General features: G+C 38.4%; 3 protein-coding genes across 3 annotated transcripts in view; 2 read left to right on the top strand and 1 right to left on the bottom strand.

The window, feature by feature from the left end:
• LOC139127247 (uncharacterized) overlaps window positions 1–22839 on the bottom strand; it is a 236651-nt gene that overhangs the window by 55601 nt on the left and 158211 nt on the right. The gene's annotated exons all lie outside the window — the stretch shown is intronic.
• Window positions 5592–8283, top strand: LOC139127287 (solute carrier family 22 member 15-like). The gene is made up of 4 exons (XM_070693202.1): window positions 5592–5792; window positions 6066–6195; window positions 7500–7591; window positions 7989–8283. Exons 1-4 carry the CDS (start codon window positions 5641–5643, stop codon window positions 8275–8277), a joined length of 663 nt encoding a protein of 220 aa, XP_070549303.1. The 5' UTR covers window positions 5592–5640; the 3' UTR covers window positions 8278–8283.
• LOC139127288 (solute carrier family 22 member 15-like) lies at window positions 10583–22701 on the top strand. The gene is made up of 5 exons (XM_070693203.1): window positions 10583–10696; window positions 17439–17524; window positions 17862–17973; window positions 18101–18173; window positions 21381–22701. The coding sequence occupies exons 1-5, from the start codon at window positions 10596–10598 to the stop codon at window positions 21651–21653; spliced, it is 645 nt and encodes a 214-aa protein (XP_070549304.1). The 5' UTR covers window positions 10583–10595; the 3' UTR covers window positions 21654–22701.

A 22839-nucleotide genomic window follows, 5' to 3' on the forward strand; every position in this document is an offset into this window, starting at 1 on the left:
TATCTCCTTAATGGAAAACTACTCTTCTTCTGAAATTAATCCTCTCTATGAACTGGTTTTGCAATTCCTCAATTTCAGAATCAAACAAAATCTCTCTTTGAGGAATGTTATAACCCATATTTACTTTAATCTGACCTCACTGAAACACCAAACAGTGCATCATCAATTTTACGTGAGTTACATACGGCACAGCAATTTTCTGGCAGTTACTATCTGCGTCTCGATTGTCACATAGTTCATCATGTAATATCCTCAATTTAGGACTACTGCAGTAGCAGTGGTATATTCACTGGCTTTCAAAGTCGGTGCAAAATATTTTGAATATGTACACATTATGGATGACTTCATGTACGGAAGGATCTTCAGAGAGATGATAAAAATATTTCAAAAAAAAATCAAGAGAGAGAGAGAGAGAGAGAGAGAGAGAGAGAGAGAGGACCGATAGATGAAAGAGTAACAAAGAGACACAAACAGAGGGGACGATGGAAAAAATAGTAAAAATTTTATGACATATTCTGCATGAACACTTGTTTCCATGCGACCTCAAATTTAAGCGTTTTTCACATACACCACGACTCTTTTGCTTGAATATTTATATTTTTTTAGCAGGAACATAATCTGTGTACTGACTTAGAGTTTGTCACTTATTTACAAGTGTCATTTTCGACTACAGAGACTGAGCCACAATATACAACACAATTCCTGCCTAAGACAAGAACCTGATGACGTGTAACTGGTATGCAAATAATTTTCCACATACCTTAAGAGTTTCAAAGACAGTATCGAGTGGTTTGTAAAGTGAATAACGGTTTGAGTCTGAGCTTAAAACATAGCAACGGGAATATATGAAATAAGATGTAACAAAGATAATTTGCATGTCTGTCAAAAAAATCCCCAACGCCACAAACGAAAAACAATATCCCGGAGAAACAACATATACTTGTACAGGAAGATTCTATCACTTTCACTCATTGAAAAATTGGATATTTTGTCCAGTGTGTTTTTGAAATTGTCTACCTACACAAATAAGTAAAAATTAAAACGCGCTCGACTCCCTAGCAAACCACGCATCCGTTACGGTCCTCAAAGAATACAAAACACACATCAGGCTGAATAAAAAAGTATTTTGTTTCCGTAACCCGACATATCCTATTTAGATCCCCTTGATACTAAACGTTTATTTAAATTTTCTCGTTCAAGAAAAAAACATGCATGATTTTGCCGTATTTTGCTGTATGAGTCACACTGAAATAAGGAAATTAAAGAAATAAAGTTCCCGACTGATGCTGACCGACACTATTTCCAGAGGGCTTGTGAACGAAAAGTTCCATTTTTGTTCCTTACGACTCGGAGTTGAAGAAAGACATACATTGTAAAGATAATATAACAAGACTGAATTTCTTGGATTTGTCATTATTTCCAGTTTTGGGACGTTATTTGTTTGGGGCCTATACCCTAATCCAATGGAAGTTCATAAGTACAATGCTGATTGAGTGATATTATTTTCAGAGCACTCCGACTTAAAATAGATCACCAAACTGCAATATTCCGCCAACGCCGTATGATGTGTTCGATGTGTTGCATATCACATAAAGTTTACGAAAACAGACGACGTGGCGTGAAAAACAATGGATTTGCTGGTATTTATCTATTTATAGCAGAGGAAGTCACGCGAACCAATTTTAGCATTTGCGCTCATGTGCACGTGGATAAGGACACCAGTTGCTGTGCATGTCGGCGGCAAAGGCGCCCTCCTCAGTTGCGGGCATACATTTTCTTGGAAATAATTTTAACTCTTTAATATGCGCCCTGCAAAAAAACAAAAAAACAAAAACAAAACTGAACTGTACGGTAATGATGGGATACGTCGCCCACACAACATCTCTTTCGCATCAGCTTGTGCAGATACAACAGCGACCTCACGATTGTTTCTTCAGTTCAAGGTTATCTCGCCGAAAGGCGTCGACTGTGATGGTGTAGCACAGGTAATATTGAAATCTTTGCAGTCTAGTCTCTATCACGGTCCCTCCACAAATTCGAGAGTTTATTTGAACAGCGGTCGGAGTAGTTTACATAATGACGGTCCCTCAGCTCATGTACAGCTGGACGCCCCATTCATTCAATGATTCATGCCATATGTGGCACCATTTTACAAGTGGTATAGCCACAAACTGATGACGTCAAATCGCCGTACACAAAACACAGATGCCTTGTAATTACGGCTTCGTGTATTGTGTATGGTGATTTGACGTCATCAGTTCGTGGCTATACCACTTGTAAAATGATGCCCCATATGTTGCCATCGTGGAGCTACCAACACGGTTGCCATAGATAGTAAATGAGCTTGATTAAGGTTGTCTTTTGTTTGCAAATTACATTCGTCTGAACTAAAATCAGCTCTGCGTGGCAGGGCTGTGTGTTACCGGCATTATACGGCCTCCCGGTAACACACCGTGGCAGCCCTGCCACGCAGAGCAAAACTGCTGGTAGATTTTAAATTGACGTTTACGCGAATTACGGCGTTCAATCGCAGTCGCCTGTGATTCAGGTACACGGCGAACACCCCTACGGACGAAGAAACATGGGACGTTTGCTGGGTAAAGGCAACCATAAGCGACTGCGATATGGGCACAATTTACTCTGCTGAACCACAGGCGGCCCAGACACTATTAATAAGCTTATTATTGAGTTTTTCTCAGTTTTCTCTATTAGTTCCTCTCCTTTTCTTCATGCTCTGACTGATCGTAGTAACTAAAATAAATGGCTATATAGCCTAACCTAGCCTCTTGACTCTTTACTTATTTTACAGCCCATTACAAGACGTTTATCTCTCATATACACACATCTTGTAATTAATTAGTCAACACAACTAATTATGCTAATCCGTGGACTTATCAGGGATTTTATTGGTTGATCATATTCGCGGGTAACAATGATAGTGTTGCGGTGAGATCGAAAGCATTGTGGACTTGAACGATAGCGTCGCGGGCCGCAGCGCTGTATTGGGCTGGGGAGAACCCTCAGCTGCCATGAATGTGTTTCTCCTGGTATATACACAATGATACTTGCATTCATCTTGAAGGTAATACATGGATGGATTTACTACAAGCTTGTGGTACATCTATCAGTCACGGACAATCATATAGCATGATGTACCACACATAGAACATACCATCACACTGTGCACAGTCATTAAAAGAACAAAAACCAAGATCAGTGTAGGAGATTCTTGCAAAATAAATATCCAATACTGGCAGGCAACTATTAAAATTTGTCCACTGGAGTAAACTTTTGGTACCCAGCCCTGATAATTTATCTTTGACATAATGCTCTAGGGGTTCCTCTCATCTGTAAGCAACCCAAAAATCAGCATTAACAAACTCAAACTGGAACTGGAACTACAAGGTGACTGAATTTTTGACACCCGGCTGCTTGAGGATGTGCCGGCCTCTAAGGCAGCCAGTCAGTTATTTCCAATAGCAACACAATCATAACATTCACCCAGCCAGCGCTATAAATTTGTTCTCCCTGGTCGTCATTGCCAACATTTCTTTTTCTTTAGCATTGACAGGCATACAGTACTTATACCGTAGTCTGTCTCATTGCCCCAGCTTTTAATCTCTGACCTCCACTGATGTGCCCTAAACACCAGGTCTTGGAAAGCCAAGGCTAACACGTAGAAAATTTGCCCACTAGTTGCTTGGTCGGCACTTTTATGTAACTTTGCTCCAACGCATACATGGTAGATACTCGCTTGCCATGGTTTTGCGGTAATGCCAACATCTACTCAACAATGTGCTTAAGTTTATTCCTCAATTTTGATATGATATTAATATTCCACAGACATGGGGCAAGTCTACCTGTCTAGCTGAACCAGGCTGCTACTTGCCGAACCAGCTGCATGAACTTGAAATCAGGCCAGGAGAGTGCTGTACTGCATTGAGCCAGCAAGGGTAAAACAACAACATTACTGATAGGTGATATAAACCTGACATGTTTTATATTTTTTCATTTTTAGAAGAAGACAGATGATGAGAGACAAGGTACCTTGAGGTAGAAGTGAGAAACTCTGCAAGGAGAACGGATTTTGATAAAATACTCAAGAGTATCGGTGAATTTTGAAAACAGCAGCGGCGACAGTTTGTTATTGTTGCAGCGATATGTTCAATGTGGACAGTGGTACACATGCTGTGCCTTGCATTCGTTGGCTTAGTACCCGAATTCCACTGTGTGGATCAGAAAGTGAACACGAAAACTGATGATGTCATCAGCAATGTGTGTGCCAAGCCATGCAAGAAGTATGTGTATAATATGTACAGAATTTACATCCATAGCAAGAATGGTAGGTGTAAACAGCAAAAATTATTTTCATTTGAACATTGGTAATCCGGCCCTTTAAAATTCATTATGTAGCAAATCACATGACAACTTCATCAACATATCATAAAGCATTTTCTAGACTGTCGACAGTCTGGTGTGCCTTGTCTTTTCTATTCTTGGTAAAGTCTCTCGCACATGTACAGGGATGGGGGTTAGGGGTTTGCAAGCATAGCGTAGAAGGCACGAATTGAGAATGCCTAAGGAATGACTGTGATTGATTGCTAGAGAGTCTATCATAAGGACCATTTTGCAAGTTACCATGACATAAATATCTTACAGTCTACGGTATCTTTAGGGAATGTATGTTGCTTTCTTCATTGTTCAAATCACAGCATTTAAGTCTTTAGCCTAGACACAAGTGTGCTACATAGGAACACTGATTAGTTTTTACATGGATCAGTGATCTTTTTCCCCTAAATCAGTGGTACTTCTTCATTGCAAATTAATAAATAGTAAACAATCAACTTGATGCAATACAGTGTTGTTATTGAAAAGGCAATAGTTGAGCCAGAATAGCTTTCAGCTATTCAAGTCTTGCTCAATGTTCAATATCACACTTCCCAATTCAATATGAAGGGCTTATTTCCTATAATGGGCATTTTTCTGTGAAAATTGCCTCAGATCATTTTGATCATTTGGTCTTTCCAATTCTGACCTGTGGATGTGAAATATAGGGGAATAAAATTAATGATAAAGGTAATTTTTTATTTATGTTATATAGCCTTTCCTTTTATAAATATCTGCTTGGAGTTTTGAAACATGCTCCTCAAGCAGGCATTGTTGGTGAACTTGGTAAATATCTAATCAAAAACTTTGTATTCGTAAGTCACATGTTAAGATATTAGCATAGTTTAGTGATGACCGATAACATTCTGTTACGGTCAGCATTTGCAAGATGTCATTCAAAGTGGTTTGAATTCATTCAAATACATACTAGATACTTAAGGTGAAAGAAATATAAATTTTAGTCATCTGTCTGTAAGCATTAATCTCACCATTAAAACAGTCCAGAATAACTTTTCAAAGCGTTTATGATTATCACGTTTCTTGGTACAGAGACTTACACAATGATAATAAGTCTGATGGTAAGGGAATGAATGAGCTAAAAACTTATCAGTAAAATAACAGTGTTTATATTGCCATGGACCATAATGTAATTGTAACCACTGTGTTGACACATTATCCAATGTTGTTCTCATCTTGCAGTGGGACCTGGTTTGCAGTGAGAGTTACAAAATTGGACTGGCACAGTCTATATACATGTCAGGTGTACTGGTCGGCAGCTATATCTTCAGCAGTTTGTCAGACAGCTATGGACGTAGAATTTCCTTCTTTTTATCAGTAGGACTGCTGACAGTGTTTTCATTGGGGAGTGCTGCAGCAACTTCATATAACATGTTTTGTATCCTCAGGTGAGTTTCTGTAGAAGTATTAATTACTAACCAGGATTTAATTTCAATATTTTTCACTAGTAATATATGAAATCTGCCGTATTAAATCCCAGTGAAATATTCGATAGCAAAACCAGTGAATTAAAATCACTTTGAAAATAATCAATAACACAATATTCCATTGTCCATATTAGAGCAACTCATCGTCGTTCTTTGGTGACCATATATTATAAATGGCAAAGTTTAACCTCGGCAATCCGTCAAATATTTCTCTGTTCATTCCTTTTTCACCAGGTTTTTAACAGCCATGTGTAATGGTGGTGCTGGTTTGACCGGTTTTATCTTAGCCACAGAAACTGTTGGTCCATCATACCGAGCCTTGGCTGGTACCCTAGTCCAAGCATATTTTGCAATTGGCATTGTGGTAAGATTTTACTTTTCTAAACATCACAATAGGGATGCTCTCCTGAAGTGTTGGTACAGGGTTTTCAAATTTCAAATTGCGCATTTCGAGCCATTGCCTGACCTGTAAAACTCACTGACGGCACAAAAATCCTGCATGAAACACTTAAAGCAAAATGATGACGACCCAAGTGGGCTGTTATTAAAGATTTTGTAATTCGCATTCTGTGGCAAATAAACATGCTTTTTAAAGTGTTTGATAATCTTTATGTCATTGTGCCAATTTCATGGATAGCAAATTACAATCAAGCAAATACAATAAAGAAAATGTTATACTGTGCATATGATGGGCACAAAGCATTCATGGTATAGCAAAGTTATGCAAAGCATTATAGAAATATGGCAGAGACTTTGTATGTCACAGAGAAAAATCTGTATAGGCTTTATGCATGCACACTAGAATAGCTGCATATCTGCTTGGTCAAGCTGTCAATGGTGGTTGGGGGGGGGGCTGTGCTATAGCTACTGTAGAGCTATGTACAGTGTGCAAGGGATATTGCAATCTGTCTGCTTGGTCTGTTACCTTCAGAGAGGGGCGTAGTTACAGCTGTTGCATAGCTGTTTATCTGCTGCCAGGGCTAGCAGTCTATAGAGAGGGGCTTATAGGTACGGCTATTGTTGGTCAAGTTGTCTGATTGACAAATAGTTCACTCCAGTCAGTGAATTTTCCATTTCACTAGCTGAAAAAAACAGCGAATGGTGAATGGTGTGGTGAAGACTTAAACTTTTGCTCCAACTTTCCTCAATGGAATTCTCAACCATTCCCTTAACAAATCAAGAATTAAAACCGGGCATTTTGTACTAGAGTAGCAAATCAGCTAACACATACCGATATTTGAAATTCAAAATGGTCGCCACTCCTTAGTTAACTCTATGGGGAAAAAATAAAATTTTTGATTTTCGAAAAACTAAGATGATGAAAATTTCTTTCTTCAAGAGCTTTAAAATGAGCCCCAACAAGTGGTAGATCAGAAAACAATGGTAAAAATTTGAGAGCCCAAATAGCTGTCCCCGAGAAGCGTTCTGCCTTGGTGTACTTGTATGATACATGTAAATAATGTATGCAGGGCCAAGAGGACTACAGGACTTAACCCTTTCACCACCATGGTTTGTCCCAAATCCATTGTTTTCTATGGTAAAGTTGGACCTTTATACAGGGAACTGGGGGTGAAAGGGTTGAGCTATCACCTAATGAGGTATGTAGTGTAAGAATAACCAAATCCAGAAAGTCATTCTTGATGACATTGTATTTCCTTTGTATTTCAGATATATGGTGGTATTGCATACCTTATACGGGATTGGAGGTACCTCATTGCTGTCACATCAATGCCGGGGATATTATTTACAATGGCCTATTGGTGAGTCAAATGCTTTAATAAAGGCCCAGTACCCTGTAACTTTAGACAAATTTCTTTGGTTTGTGTTGCATGTTTTAGCTACAGTGTCTTGATAAAATACCCAGCACCAACGGAGCTCTTGAAACCGTTCAGCAGTGAACGTGCAGACGCAACTGCAAAGGGTCTGGTGGGGACTCCTGGAAACGGTAAGTGTTATTGAACGGGCACTCTGAAAAGCTGTTCCAACGCATGGAAAATTGTACTTTTCTCAATAGTAGATGAATGATAGTGTTGAAATATATTGATTTTGTGATAATAATTATTGTGGCTGTCACATGTCGTTGCTGGCATATAGAGCATTTACAAATGTTGGGCTTAACTACTCATTGACCTTTAACCCTTGACCCTTCAACCCTAGGATAATCCCAGAATCCCCTAGGTGGTTGATAACCCGTGGCAGAGTTCATGAAGCTGAGGATATCCTTCACTATATTGCAAATAAAAATGGAATGAGAGTCACAAAAGACATGCTGCAGTTAGAGTCTTCTGACAAGTCTTCAAATTCTTCAAAATCTTCTCCCATGGCTGGAAAAACATATGGCTTCCTGGACCTATTCCGGCATTGGGAATTACGGAAGAGAATGTTGATTTTAACTTATACATGGTATGTATGTTGGATTTTATTGTACACCTACATCTACAACTAATCTATGGAATTTTGTTGTCGGTAACTTTCTGTATATGTGGATATTTGTCTTCTGAGATGGAAAACTAAATATGTATCAATGCAGCCATATAGCCAGATATACTATTCAAGTCCAGTGTTTCATCTAGGATGCTACACCAGGGGGGGGACTGGAATTTTTGAGGGGGATTTTAAAATTTTGGGGGAGATTTAACTAAAGCATATAATCACGGCTTTACACGTAAGTTTTAATGTTGCAATGATGTCACTTGTGATACACATACTATACTACTATATGCTTTCCTATCTTCTGAAAAAATAATATATATTTGTTTGTCACGTTTTTACTGTGCTTATCAGACTGTATATCATCCCTAACCACAGCAGAGTTTGGATCAAGATTGCCCTATACAAACCAGTTAGCTGTATTTTTCTAGTGACCTAGCTGGTCTTGTAGTCTTGTGCGCAGACTCAGTAGAGTTAAAACGAACAACTTAGGAGGTCTCTGTCTGCCGTGTTTTGAATGTGGAGTTTCTCGATGTCAGACTCGCTCCAATTGCTTTTTGTCAGTCATTTTACAGTGGGAAAATAACAAACAGAAATGTTGGTTGTCATCAACAGTTAACTTTAGGGTTTATTTGCCCGAAAAATAAGTCAATGTTTGTTCACTGAATTCAAAAACCGGGCCCATTGACACTACAGCTTGCTTGTGACTCTCATTGCATGCAATCCCGTCACAGTACCAATGTCATTCACTGAACTGAAAACGTTTCTGTAACAGTAAAGTCCAATGTCCGAGTCAATTTTTGCTGCCAGAATTATGTTCATAGTGTTACGGACATTCATACTATGCACAAAAACTTCAGTTTGTCTCCTGTTCTCGATCGTACAGAGATAGTGAGACAAGGGCAATGAACTTTTGTGCTCGTAACTCTCAATGGGCTGACATGCTTTCATATGCAAATCAGCATACGGAAAGTACAAAAAGTATCAAAATCGAACTAAAATTAGTTCCTTTCATGTAAATGTTCTGCTACACTATACATTACCTGTAGCTGTGGGTCCATAGCTGTGGTGTTTTCAGACGGGATTCCTGCCTTTTACGGGCCGGTTTTGACTTTTCCGATTTTTAACCCCGCCACCACAGCTATGGGATATTCCATAGACTAGCGTCCAAATCCGCCGCAAGCACCCTTTGCGCAAGTTTGCTCGACGATATTTCGAAAAATTTTCCATCCAAATTACAAATTGCCAACACTCATCGACAGCTTGGTTATTAGGGACTCACCAGACCAGAAATCCGCTCAAAATTCACTGAAATATCGCCTTTTTTCTAAGTTTGCGCGACATGACTACACGTAGACCGCCATTTTGCTAGCGTAAAACTGTTGGTCGAGGATCCCTGCAGTACGTCACTACAGTGACGTAGGGCCGTGACCTCTCAACTTCTAAACACAAACTGAGAGATTCATCGTGTGATATCGATGACCATCGTTCGTCTTATGGACATTCCCAGTCTCACAAAACTGAAACCAAACTTTTACTTGGGGGAAAAAAGTTCAGTCCTAGGATCTATAATTATTTGTGGCGCGCCGCGCGATGCTGGCCGTAAGTTAGTTTGTGTTCAGAAGTTGAGAGGTCACGGCCCTACGTCACTGTAGTGACGTACTGCAGGGATCCTCGACCAACAGTTTTACGCTAGCAAAATGGCGGTCTACGTGTAGTCATGTCGCGCAAACTTAGAAAAAAGGCGATATTTCAGTGAATTTTGAGCGGATTTCTGGTCTGGTGAGTCCCTAATAACCAAGCTGTCGATGAGTGTTGGCAATTTGTAATTTGGATGGAAAATTTTTCGAAATATCGTCGAGCAAACTTGCGCAAAGGGTGCTTGCGGCGGATTTGGACGCTAGTCTATGGAATATCCCATAGCTGTGGTGGCGGGGTTAAAATCGTAAAAGTCAAAACCAGCCCGTAAAAGGCATGAATCCCGTCTGAAAACACCCCAGCTATGGACCCCACAGCTACAATGCCTGTGCCAAAGTATTAACAGGTGCCGATAATGGGTCAAAACATAGACAGTGGAGGGGGTCTTCCCCCCTCCACTGTCTATGGTCAAAAGCATCGAAGTGTGACACCCATGATATTTGATATGCCATTCCAGCCAGCTCAGTGCAGTGCGCGATGGGTCGCCCCTTCTACGTACACTTGGCGGCGCGCACCACACCAAAGAGGGGGAATCGCGCAATCGCGCAGCCTAGATGAAACACTGCAAGTCACATTCAAACAGCTGTGTTTGTATCTTTTGATAGGTTTACATGATAGGTGTACTATGGATTAACTATGAATGCCAGTAGTCTTGGTGGAGATAGATATCTGAATTTTATACTCTCTGGTATTGTGGAATTACCTGCATATCTTGTATGCATGATGTTTATTAACAGGTAAGTAGCAATCAATCAGCAAGACTTCTTATTTGCTAATAGCCAAACCTGAAATCAATGTAGGTTGGGAACTTCCATCCAGGAAACACATCAAATCCAACTGTATGTCCTTATAGGCAGAGACTCCCTTTAAAAGGACGCGAAGTTACAGCGGCGTTCATTGTGAAAGTAGCAGGCACACGCTCAAGAAAATGCCACATTTTAGTTTTCTCCGACCGCAAAAACACAGACAGACTGCAGAGCGGTCAGCGTGAAGTTGCTGCTGATCGAACTCTGTGGTTATATTCAAAGTCTAACGCGACTTGAAGACAATTTTTAGCTCATATTTGGTATGTATATAAATACCAAAAAGAGCTAATATGGTGAGTCGGTGGCGTCTGTATGTCTGTATGTACGGTACGTATGTGGGTGTGTGCGGATGTATGTCCGTCACATGCAAAGGCTCCCATAGCGCCAAAGCTACCATCTCAGTATTTGTACAGGTAGATGCAGGGGTTGAGATGTGACGTTGTTCAAATGAACATGTCAGTGTCAAAAATATGCAAATGAGCTAAGAAAAGGGGGAAATCCTGCAAATGTCCAGGAGTGGTGGCAGTAACTGAAACAGCCCACACATCTGAGTAAGAGGTTTTGACCTTTAAACTATTTGTTTGCAGGGTACCTATTATGTGTGGGAGTGGTGGCAGTAACTTAAACAGCTTATTAGTCATTTCCTGTCATTTGGTTGAAACATTCTCTGCTATGCATGTTGCTAAAGTTGACCTCCAGTACCTAAAGTTTCAGACCTTATTTACTTTTGTCATTCTTGTTTTTCTGGTTTAAATATTTCTTGTTGTTTTTCTGGTTGTACTGTGCAGAAATCATTGTCATAATCAGTCCGGGTCAGCTCCAAAATTGGAGCGCTATACCATAATATTTCCCCACTCTCATTAGCCAATCAGCGGCCAGCGCGCCATCAGTAAAAATTGTATTTCCTGGCAACCTCCACATGTGTCCTTCGTTACGTACGCCATACTGTGTCGAACTCCCGCGCCGTATTCTGTCATAATGTCGAACAGTTGTGTGGCCACTCTGTCAAAACACAATTTCAAAAGCGCGTACCAGTTTTATTCTGGCTAAGACAACCAAACCCCATATATCGCTGTGATTCCTAGACTCTGGCTTGAAGTCCTGCGAAATATAAATCGTGTACCTACACAGATCGTTCAGAATACCCCATTTGTATCGGTGATGGCAGCGATACAAATTCTACCGTATGGGGAACAGTTGTGTGGCCACTCTGTCAACACATTTTCAAAATCGCGTACCATTTTTAGTCTGCGTTTGACAACTACAAAACAGGTATCGTTTTAAAGTTCTGACATTGCTCTTCTTCCTTGCAAAATGTTATACGCGTACCTACACAAATAACCTTTATAACAGTATTTCTAATAGAGATGACGAACATCCACAAAATGATTCTCGGTACTTGAGCGAAATCGATAAACTGGGGGTAGAAATGAATCGTCAATATTTCGAATATTTGTTCACTAATCGGACTCCTTGTTGGACATGACCTTCTGCAGAACACGTGGATTATGTTGACTGTCGAAATTCGTCGAAATTCACAAGACAGGGGCTTAATAAGCGGCCCAAAACTGCCGATCACACTTGGTGGGCAATTTGTGACCCAGCGTGACCTGTACTTTATTAATGATGTAATCTAGTCGATGATTGGCTGAATGCCGGAATACATTATCATAATGAGTCTCCAATTTTGGAGCTGACCCGACTGATAACATCAACACAGAATTTTCCTGCACTGAACAGAGAAAAACAACACTTATTGTTGATCTTTGGTATGTACCAATTCTGATCAAATTTGAGCGACACCGTATAATTGCGGTATTTTTTAGGAAATTTAAGCGTTTGTGGTGGGGAATCAATGACCTTTGGCGATTTGAACCGACCGTCAATCAAACGCTTGTATAACTCTGTTTGCAGGATTAGCAAAAGGTGACAAAAGGTTGAGATCAGTTTGTGTAATTAATGTTATAGAAATCAAACATCGTACTGGCCAAGTGTTTGACTGGGAGGAGAACTCCACTTATGCGAGAACCTGGGATTGAAAAGTGCGGCTTTATATGCTTTCAGCAAGAGTTCTTTATTGGGTCACGGTCCCTCCACAAAACGGTCAAGAAACGCTTTTGTTTGCTCACGTGTTCACACACGTGAGCATATGGTTTAGCCATGTCTGTCTGTGTGTGTGTGCTGTGTGTGTGTGTGTCCGTGTGTCTGTATCCCTATTATCTCAAAAACGGCTGAACGTATTTCAGTCAAATTTGGTAGACATCTTCAGAATTCAAATGGCTAGAACTGAAAAGGTTTTGGTGGGCGTGGCTTGCATATTAATGAAGTTATCACAGTTTTAATTTTTCTGATACATGGTAGTCTATGGGAAGCATGATGACCATGGTTTCTGGACATCTCGACCCCTAGCCAACTCGACCCCAGTCAACTCGACCCGCTACCAACCTAACCCCAGTGTTCGCGCTAGCGCTCGCCACACTCGCAAAATGCGAATAAAACTCTGATTTTGCGAAAAATTTTTGAAAGTCATTAGCCACGCTTGCGAATTGAATTTTTCGCCCCAAATTTGTTTGGACACATCGTCGGATCAATCACTCAACTACGATCGCCTCCGCACTATTACTTCCGGGTGCTGGAAACGACCCGAATACTCCGTTCACTAGAATAGGAATGTATATATTTTATAGGGGTGAGCAAATTCACTACCCTGAACTCACGGGCTAGCAGTTTTTACCGCCGGGCAAGTAATTTTTGGTACCTCTACTAGCCCGATGGGTAGCGTATGAAATGTAGGAGACAGCTGAGGAGAGTTGCAAAGTCGATCGGGAGCAAACGACATTTAGAAACGCATTGCCTGCAGCAAAATGAACACAGAGACGGACGTTTCCGAGCCTACGCAACTGACATGAAATTTCTCATCCAAGTTCGAGAACGTATGCAATTCTGGGATGAAAAGATGAATTTCTAGGAAATTGCAGCTTGAATTTAATCTCGGAAAAAAAGGCAAATACGATTTGGCGTCAAGCTCAGTAAAATTCAACTGAGTTGGGTGTACAGTACAGCATGGAGAGTACAGTATGCACTGTGATTAGGCCGGAGCATGCAGCACGCAAAAACATAGACCTTTCAAATATAAAAATAAACAATATAGCTATGAAATTTGTTGTAGTCATGAGTGAAATGCCTAAAATAAAAGGGTCATTCATTTGGATCGTGCTGTGACACATGAAATCTCTCTTGTCAATAATCATCCATCGCATCGCGACGTTGAGACAACCGAACTGGCATACAGCTATGGCGGATATGACATCAAAATGGACTCTTCAGTATTAGGGAAGAGTGACCGAGGATAAAAAATTCCACAAATAAGTTTGGGTTTACTTGCAGTTCCGTCACTTGAACTTCCATTCTCCATTTCTTGGTTGTTTTCTATTGCTTTCTTTCATCAGTAAGGTAATCTTATCAAACGTAATGGGTTTGTAAACGTCCGTGATATTTGCGAACCCCTTTCAACAAATAGTGCGCTCATCATGACCGTCCATGCTTTTGAATACATCACATGCATATGGGAGTCAACCACCATCGTGGCACCGCACCGGACTCCTCGATCGCATGACATGCTACTTTGTGTGTGCTTTGTTGTTGTTGTTGTTGTTATAATTTCATTTATTTCTGCAATTATTACATGGGTATCAAGGAGCAGAACGCTTCCAATACATAGGGTTATTGTGCTCACAGAGAAATTCATGTGGAGCTCCCGTGGTTGTAGGAAAGCACAAAAGCATAGTATTGTTATCAGATCAGGTATGCTGCCTTCGCTATCTGATATCAAAAGATTTGTGCTGAACGATAGCAAAAGTAACGGTTACTTGCCGATCATTTCGCTTCAGAACTTACACAAACTTGGCTAGACACAACCATTCTACAATATTCAAGTAAAACTAAATTTATTTTGTAGATCCATAGCGCCCTCAGTGGTAGACATTGCTTTTTACCAATCGCAAGCCTGTTCACTAGAGACAAGCTAAAAAAAATACTTAAAAAAAATCACTATGTATATGTCAATACTATATCACAGTGTCATAACGTACTATATCTGACAGAAATATAAAAATGTAATACAGCTAATATCTTATAATCTACAAAATACCAAGACTAACTTTACATTGACTTTCAAAACTTTTATTGCTATCTCAGTTTAACAAGGAAGTCATCTTCTACATGGCCATTTCACCTATATTGAAAGTTCCCTGAACATTGAGTACTATAAACTTTCCATTTTCCGGTTTTCTGTAATAAGAACAAAATTTTGATCCAGAACATAAATTGTCATGTTTCTATATGAGATAAATACAAAGTTAACAGATTGTCGAACTTTCATGAGACTGAGTTCTTGGCAGAAATTTGACGAAAAAGCCAAAAATTGTCATTTTTCATTATTGAAAAATTCATAACTTTTGATTGAATGAATCAAGCTCCTTCAACCTTTTATTTTTCACCTTCGTACCATACCACTTTATTGTCAAAAGTAGAAAAAAATGCCTTGGCAACCCAACTATAAACAAAATCGGTTCCAACACTTTTATCTAATGTTCTTGTCATTCTGTCAACCAATCACAGTAATGCACGTGAGCATATTCAGTTCATATCTGGTTCAAAAGTGCTAATCACCTACACAGTTGCAACAGTCCGCGTTGCGGTGGACGGAGGAAGCGAATGACGTCATGGGCATGTAAGAGTCTTGTTTCAGCGGCGTCTTGTGATACGGTCCCGCTCTGGTATCCTATGATATTCAGTCAATCAATCTACTTAATTTTCATCTTTCTGCACTATTTCGCATGTATTTGAAGACTTTTGTGGCTACGTGAGAAGATGAGTGAAACAGTTTCTTAAAGATCTAGGTCGCTATCGGGAAATCTTGGATAGTATTTTACAGCTGAGTTCAACCATGAGGTGATCTTGACCGACGCCATGCATTTCGGAAACACTGTGAATTTTACTCTCCCGTTTGTTTTTTCACCTTTCATCAAAAAAGTAAGTCATGCACCTCCTAACAAGGCAAAGACTTCGAAAAAATAGGGAATCATGTTGTGTTCTTATTTTGAAACCTAATTCGACAAGAAAACTCGTCTTGTTTGCCGCGTTTGTATTTTCAACTGAAAACAAAATGGTGTCGCTTGGGATCGACGAGTCGTATCTGCATTACATAGGAAAATCCTGAAATGTCCTCCTTAACTCCCTTTTGATATCGATTTAACATGATAATTCCTCAGTTCCAAACTTTGAGAGTTCGATTTGAAATTTTAATCGTTCTCAACAAAATTCAATACACAAAATCAGGGAACTCGTACGATGACCTTGTTTTTGCAAAGTGCTCCCGTCGGCCATGCGTCGACCCATTGAGAGTTGGCGTTATGGTTATAATGCAATGTTTTTTTTCCCCCTTTTTTTCTCCTTTATCGATCGTTCAGAGGTGTCAAGTGCGTCCCTATCGATCGTTCAGTCTTCTCAAAAGTAGGCAATCATGTTCATTACGGAATCTGTTCTTTCCTATAAACGCATGTTACTGCCAAACCCAATGTTTTGATTTTGTCGACCTTTCGAATTCTCAGACCGCCAAATTTATAGAACCTAGAAACCCTACAAGTGTCAATATGTTTTGATGACACAACCTCCCCATGCCTGGGCGCCCAACTCTCTGTCATGGATTTTCATCTTCCAAAATGACGTTCCAATCAACATGGGAGTTGTCAAAATTGACGAAATCGTCTCCGAACTTGTACATAATGTCCCTCACGCTGCGTCACTCCACGTGATCTCTCTCAGAAGACGAAGATGTAAATAAACTTTGACCTTTTAGACGCATGCACATACAATAACCAGAATGCATTTTGGGAGAATTAAGTTTCTGCTTACGATAATTTTATGCACTTAACTGTTAACACCTTCCGCCACGCGCATGATAATCAGGGATTATCCCCATCAGTAAAATCAACAGAAAGCCCAATCGAAACCTGGAATATAACAAAAGAAAGTTGTGGCGTTTCTTGACCGTTTTGTGGAGGGACCGTGATTGGGTTGGCCAGCCTGAAATCATAAAAAAAACATTCAGGGCCTTCCATTGAGGAAACACCTCAAACTTTGAAGGGGTTTAGAATTAGAGTTAGTTGTAAGGCTGGTGTTCAGGTAGTATGCACCTCGAAAGTGAAAAACTTAAACTTTTGCTCAAACTTCCTCAATGAATATTTCAACCATTAACTTACCAAAGCAAAAATGAAAGTTTGGAACTAGTAAAACAAATTGCCCAACATTTTGTGATTTTTGAAATTCAAAATAGCCACCATTCCTGTGTTAACTCTATGGAGGAAAAATTAAATTTTGGATTTTCGAAAAACTAAGACAGTGAAAGTTTTTCTTTCTCCAAGAGCTTTAAAATGAGCTCTCACAAGTGGTAGATCAGAAAAGAATTGTGGAAATTTGAGAGTCCAACTAGCTGTCCCCAGAGTGCGTTCTACCTTAATCAAACGTTTATATGTAGTTTATTTTAGCTAAACAAAGATAGAGGGGAGTGGTCTCTATATGAAGTCTTTGCATGATTTCCTCATGATATGATTAATGTGATATATGTCAATTTTCGCACATGATGACAGTGACTCTGTTTATTGACCTTCAGATCTGGAAGACAGAAAACTTTATTTTGGTCCATGATGCTAGGAGGCATTGCATGTCTGTCATTAATCATTATCCCATCAAACACAAGTACGTATTTCTATTTTACATCAGTTTTGGAGACCCTGATTAGAATAGATGAGGTTTTAAATGATGTAGTCATAAAAATTTATTATAAAATTTAGTGAACAATAATGAGTAAATACAGTGTTACATGTAAAAAAGACATGATTGAAACATGTCTTTTATAGCAATATGCATACATTATGTGAAAAGTGACTAATAATGTTAGCTATTTCTGGACACTAAAAATATTGTGTTAGTACACTTTTATTGATAACTTTTGTATTGGAAACAATAACTTTTATGCTTGCCATCTCACAATTGTTTTCTCATCCAGTTGGACATTTAATGTTCTCATTCACAGGTCACATTGATTCCATTAAAACTTCCTTGGCATTGCTTGGTAAGATGGGCATTGCCGCGGCTTTTAACATCATTTACATTTACACTGCAGAACTCTTGCCAACTGTATTGAGGTAAGAAATCTAGCTTTTCAGAAAGAATATGTTCTAATTGTTGCTGTATAGAATTTTCAGTTCATCTGTGCTATCCCTGTACAATTTTGTTTGTGGAAAGAATAATTTTGAATATTATTTTATTCAGGAACGCTGGTATTGGAGTCTGTGCCATGGCAGCTCGAATTGGTGGAATACTTGCACCAGCAGTTGTACCATTGGTAAGTACATGTACAACCAAACCATTTAACTACAGTCAAACCTGTCTTAGTCGTTACCTCTTTATAATGGTCACCTTGCTGTGGTCCTGTGGCATTTTACATGTTAAAGGCCTTCTACAGAATAGACATCTCTCTTAGGCTACAATTACAAATACCTCTGGAGTGGGTAGGGGAGATTTCTAGGGGGAGGGAGGGGCTTGAAAAAATTTGCAACATGCCAGAGGTGGATCTGAAAAAAAATGACATTGCAAAGCGGGGACATGAAAATTTATTGATTATCAAATTCTTTTCCAAACACCTTCTGGCACTTTCATTTCCTGCCATTTCCATTTTTGGGGCGCAAGGTTTTAGGGTATTAGTTATTGTTGATTCAAGCAGCCAACTTGAGACAAAAGATTTAGGTTGTCATGATTTCTAATTACCTAACCCTTCTGTTGTGCAGTGTTATTGTTCAAAAATGTCCTCTATAATGACTAAAAGTTTCAACTTAACCTTTCAATAACAATTTGGAGATAACTTATTTGATAACATTCAATAACAATTTTGGAGATAACTTATTTGATAACATATTCCCATTGACAATACATTGGGTCTAGGTCGGTGTCAAATGTTCATGTCGCTGTATGTACGTTTTTAATTTTTGAGGACTTTGACAGAATACAAGCTATTTAGAATAGTGCATAGTTTCATCAAAAACAACTGGAATCTTCAGGTCAAACAACCTTTAAATGACAGTTTAGGAGATGATAAACTATGTGTCCAAATCCTTGTGAAAATGACTCTAGCTGGAAAAATATATGACCACCATCCCTCAATACAGAACTGTGACCGTTCAAAAGTGTTCGAAAGAAAAACAGTGACTCTCTCTAAGTGTCACAGTCAGTATCAATAATATCTGAACTGACATATAATTTCTCAATTGACCTTTGAACTTTCATGGAATACTTTTTAACCTCTACAAATAGTCACTTTGGTGAAATTCCAACATCATATTTGATATTCACATCTGCTCTTTCAAACACCCTATTCTCATCAAGTACATTTATATCAATAATCAAACATCAATAATCAAAAAGATTTTGATGTTTTGTAATCTAAAAAATTATTCATAAATTTCAAAATCAAATTTCTTGCACACACATGCACTTGTAATAACCCTAGTCCAACACATACATTAATATCAATAATCAAAACGTCTATATGTACATAGATTTATTTATCTTTGTTTTGTAAAAAATTATTCATAGTTTCCTGATAGGCTACAAGGTATAGTGAATCAACATTTTCAGTTAAATTCCAAAATCAAATTTCCTGAACACATATGCACTTGAAACCACCCTTCTTCTAATCAACTACAATTATGTCAATTATTCAGGGTCCATAATATGCACAAATATTGCTTGTTATATATTGGGAAATAATTATTCACATTTTTGTCATAGACTCCATGTATAGTGGATCAACATTTTGATAAAATTTCAAAATCAAAGCTATTTCCTTGACTACAGACATTCTTGTAGTTGTTACCAAATTGCCAGAAGAATGCATGCATTAGGTTCAAAGGTCATCATGTTAGATGCAGTCAAGCTCACTTGATATCCCCAATACAGTGTGTGGTATACATGTGTGTGTTCATTTAACCTTAGATGTGTGTCTCTAGACATCTATAAATTTAGTAAAGCCAGCAGTTTTTCACCGCTTGTATTCCTGTGGGTACATGGGATTCATGAAATTAAGCACAGAAGTAAGTATATATGACTGGGTATTTTATGTGCGTCTTGACCTAGCAAAGCAGCAATTATGTACGAAAGACAAATTTTACGCCCTCATAGTTCATGCACATTTTTAGCTATTATAGACTATAGTCTATAGAAGCTATTGGGATGGGTATCCGTCCGGCGTCCGTCGTCAGTCTGTATGTATGTATGTATGTATGTATGTATGTATGTATGTATGTATGTATGTATGTATGTATGTATGTATGTATGTCCGTTTGTGAGGCGTCAGTCCACTCAAATATCTCGAGAACCGCAGTACTTACTGATTTGATATTTGTTGTGTAGATGAAAATATGATTTTGAGAAACTGTTTTTTTTTTAATTTTTTGATATTGTTGAAAATAGGCAAATTAATGCCAAAAAAAAGGTGTTTTTGGTTAAAAAAATCTTCTTCATCATAACCGCTGGTCAGACAGCTTTGTTATTTGGTATACAGGTCCCTAGGGGTAACCCAACTTAGATTTGTTCAAATTGTGATGAAATATGCAAATGTGTATTTTTAAGGAATTTTTTTGTCATTTTTGGTCAAAATTTGACTTACATTGTATGTAATTCTTGTACTGTATAAACCCTATCAATTCACCCAGAAAAAAATAATATGATTTTAAATAATTGAATTAATTAGGAAATCATCAAAGCCAAAATAATTTTAGTGTAGAATTATCAGAAAGTTTAACTTTTTTTGACAGTTCATAGTGAAATGCTTACCATCTTGGAGGATTAAAACATGTAAAGGCAACTTTCCTGAATCCCAACTTTGACATATTCTGAACCGTCATTTATTGTGCCCTGTATGTTATTTAAAAGAAATTGCTCAAAATAGTCAATAGAGATAGAGATAGAGAAAGTTCTAATTTCCATTTATGGTTGACTTGGTAAGGATAAAATAAAATTACTTTTTGAGGAAAAAATAGAGTGGTCAATTAAAAGAGTGGTCAAAGTGCTAGGGTTTTTATGGTAAGCTTGGCTGTAAGATTCCTCATGTGCTATTTATAGCAATTATGCAATCTGTGTAAACAGTGCAATGAAAGTTACATGATTCCTTATAATGCTTTTGATGACCTTGAACTTCTTAAGTTTCAAACATTTTCTCTTCAGTGTGCTTTCTCTGAGTATGTACAGTCTCAACTTATTCAACAGAACTCACTTACAATGTTAATCAAAGATATCCACCTTCTTCATCAATACATGTGACACAAAAGGTTATTCTCTACATAACACAGCAGAGCTCTGTCAACTGTTGAGTTGCTTGTTCTTTCAAAACCGCTGGTCAGACAGCTTTATATTTGGTTTACAAGTCCCTAGGATGACCTTAGTGAGATAATTTCATACAGTCAGGAAATACTTAATTTTGTATCAATGTCTATAGTAGCTTCAGGGACTTTGGCCCTATGTTTAACATTTGACATTTTACATCTTGTGTCTCAAGGGTGAGAGTTTAGCTTTCTTCATATTTGGTGGCACTGGATTCACAGCCGGAATGTTTGACTACCTTCTACCGGAAAGCCTTAACAAACCCTTGCCAGAGACCATCGCTGATCTGTCACAGACAAGTTCAAAGGTCACCAACAAGGAAGCCATGGTGATGGACGAGCAGCGAGTCCAGGATGTAGAGAGGAAAATAGACAAACTGAGTAACCATGACGACACAGCATTTTCAGAAAACGATGATGAGGAAGGTTATCTGAAAAGAAGTGAATGAAATGTCAAAATATTCTTGCTAATATCTGCAAGACAGGGTATAGAAAATTGATGTAATGGAATAAGTTTTTTATAAGGTGAAAAATATGATTGCATACAAGAGAAAATGACCAGACACCAACTTAATCTCTTTCAATAATTAAACCTTTGCGACTTCTATGGCAAGGTATTTCTATTGGTGTCTTGTTCTTATTTTTAATTGTTTGTTTTCTGGTTTGTCTTTTTTGTTGTCAAAAGAAATGTAAATGTTTATAAGCTGTAGTGTACAACATGAACAGAGTTCAGCTTGGATAAACAGAGGAGCGGCCACTTTACATAACAATGCATAATTTGAATATTCTTTTCTTGTGAAAATGTATCAATTTGTATGGTTATTAACATATGAATAGACTGCTGGCAAAACTGGGAGTGGCCCACCCCTTAAAGGCATGGTTCAGGCGTCAGATTGCCTTGCCAGGAAATTTACTTACTAAATTACAATTTCCATGGAAAACAAAAGGCTATGACACCTTTATAATCTTTTTACAGACTAGAACAAACTTGATCCCTGGGATCGAGTCCCCTACCTTTAAAATCCCCTTATGGAGAACTCTGAAGCTGAATATTATAGTGTACACATTTTTTGTACTTACAGTATTTCATAAACATGACAGGTAACATATGATGTTTTCCACAACTTTATCAGTACAACTACCACTACTGGCATCTTTTTTGTTTTCATATTCATAAAACGTTGACAGCAAATTGCACCGTATTACCAGACTGACTTGCCAAAGGCATGGTTTGGACTTCCAATGAAACAGATATGAAAAGACAGCCCTGTATTCAGAGATGAATTCATTTGGATTACAATGGAACACAAAACAAATCTACCTCTGGCATCCAGGAAACAAGGCTTTTATTAAAATATTGTATTTTCAGCAATTTGATTCATAAAAATGCACTGACTTTCAAACTAATCTCAGGGTCTGCGTTATCGCACGCCAAAGATGAGCCCCTGTAACGAGGAATGTACGTTAGGAATGACAATCTTTTGTATGTTCTTAAGAGTTTGGAAAATATATAACAATGAAAATCATTCTTTTCCCAAAAATACAGGGTCTTAAAAGCATAATATGAAGTTTTGAGACCATGGAGCCTCAAATGTGTATTTTTGCAAAATATATGAACTAAGAAATGGCAAAGTT

Source organism: Ptychodera flava, unplaced genomic scaffold (assembly GCF_041260155.1).
Source record: "Ptychodera flava strain L36383 unplaced genomic scaffold, AS_Pfla_20210202 Scaffold_30__1_contigs__length_3116999_pilon, whole genome shotgun sequence".
NCBI classification, from domain to species: domain Eukaryota; kingdom Metazoa; phylum Hemichordata; class Enteropneusta; family Ptychoderidae; genus Ptychodera; species Ptychodera flava.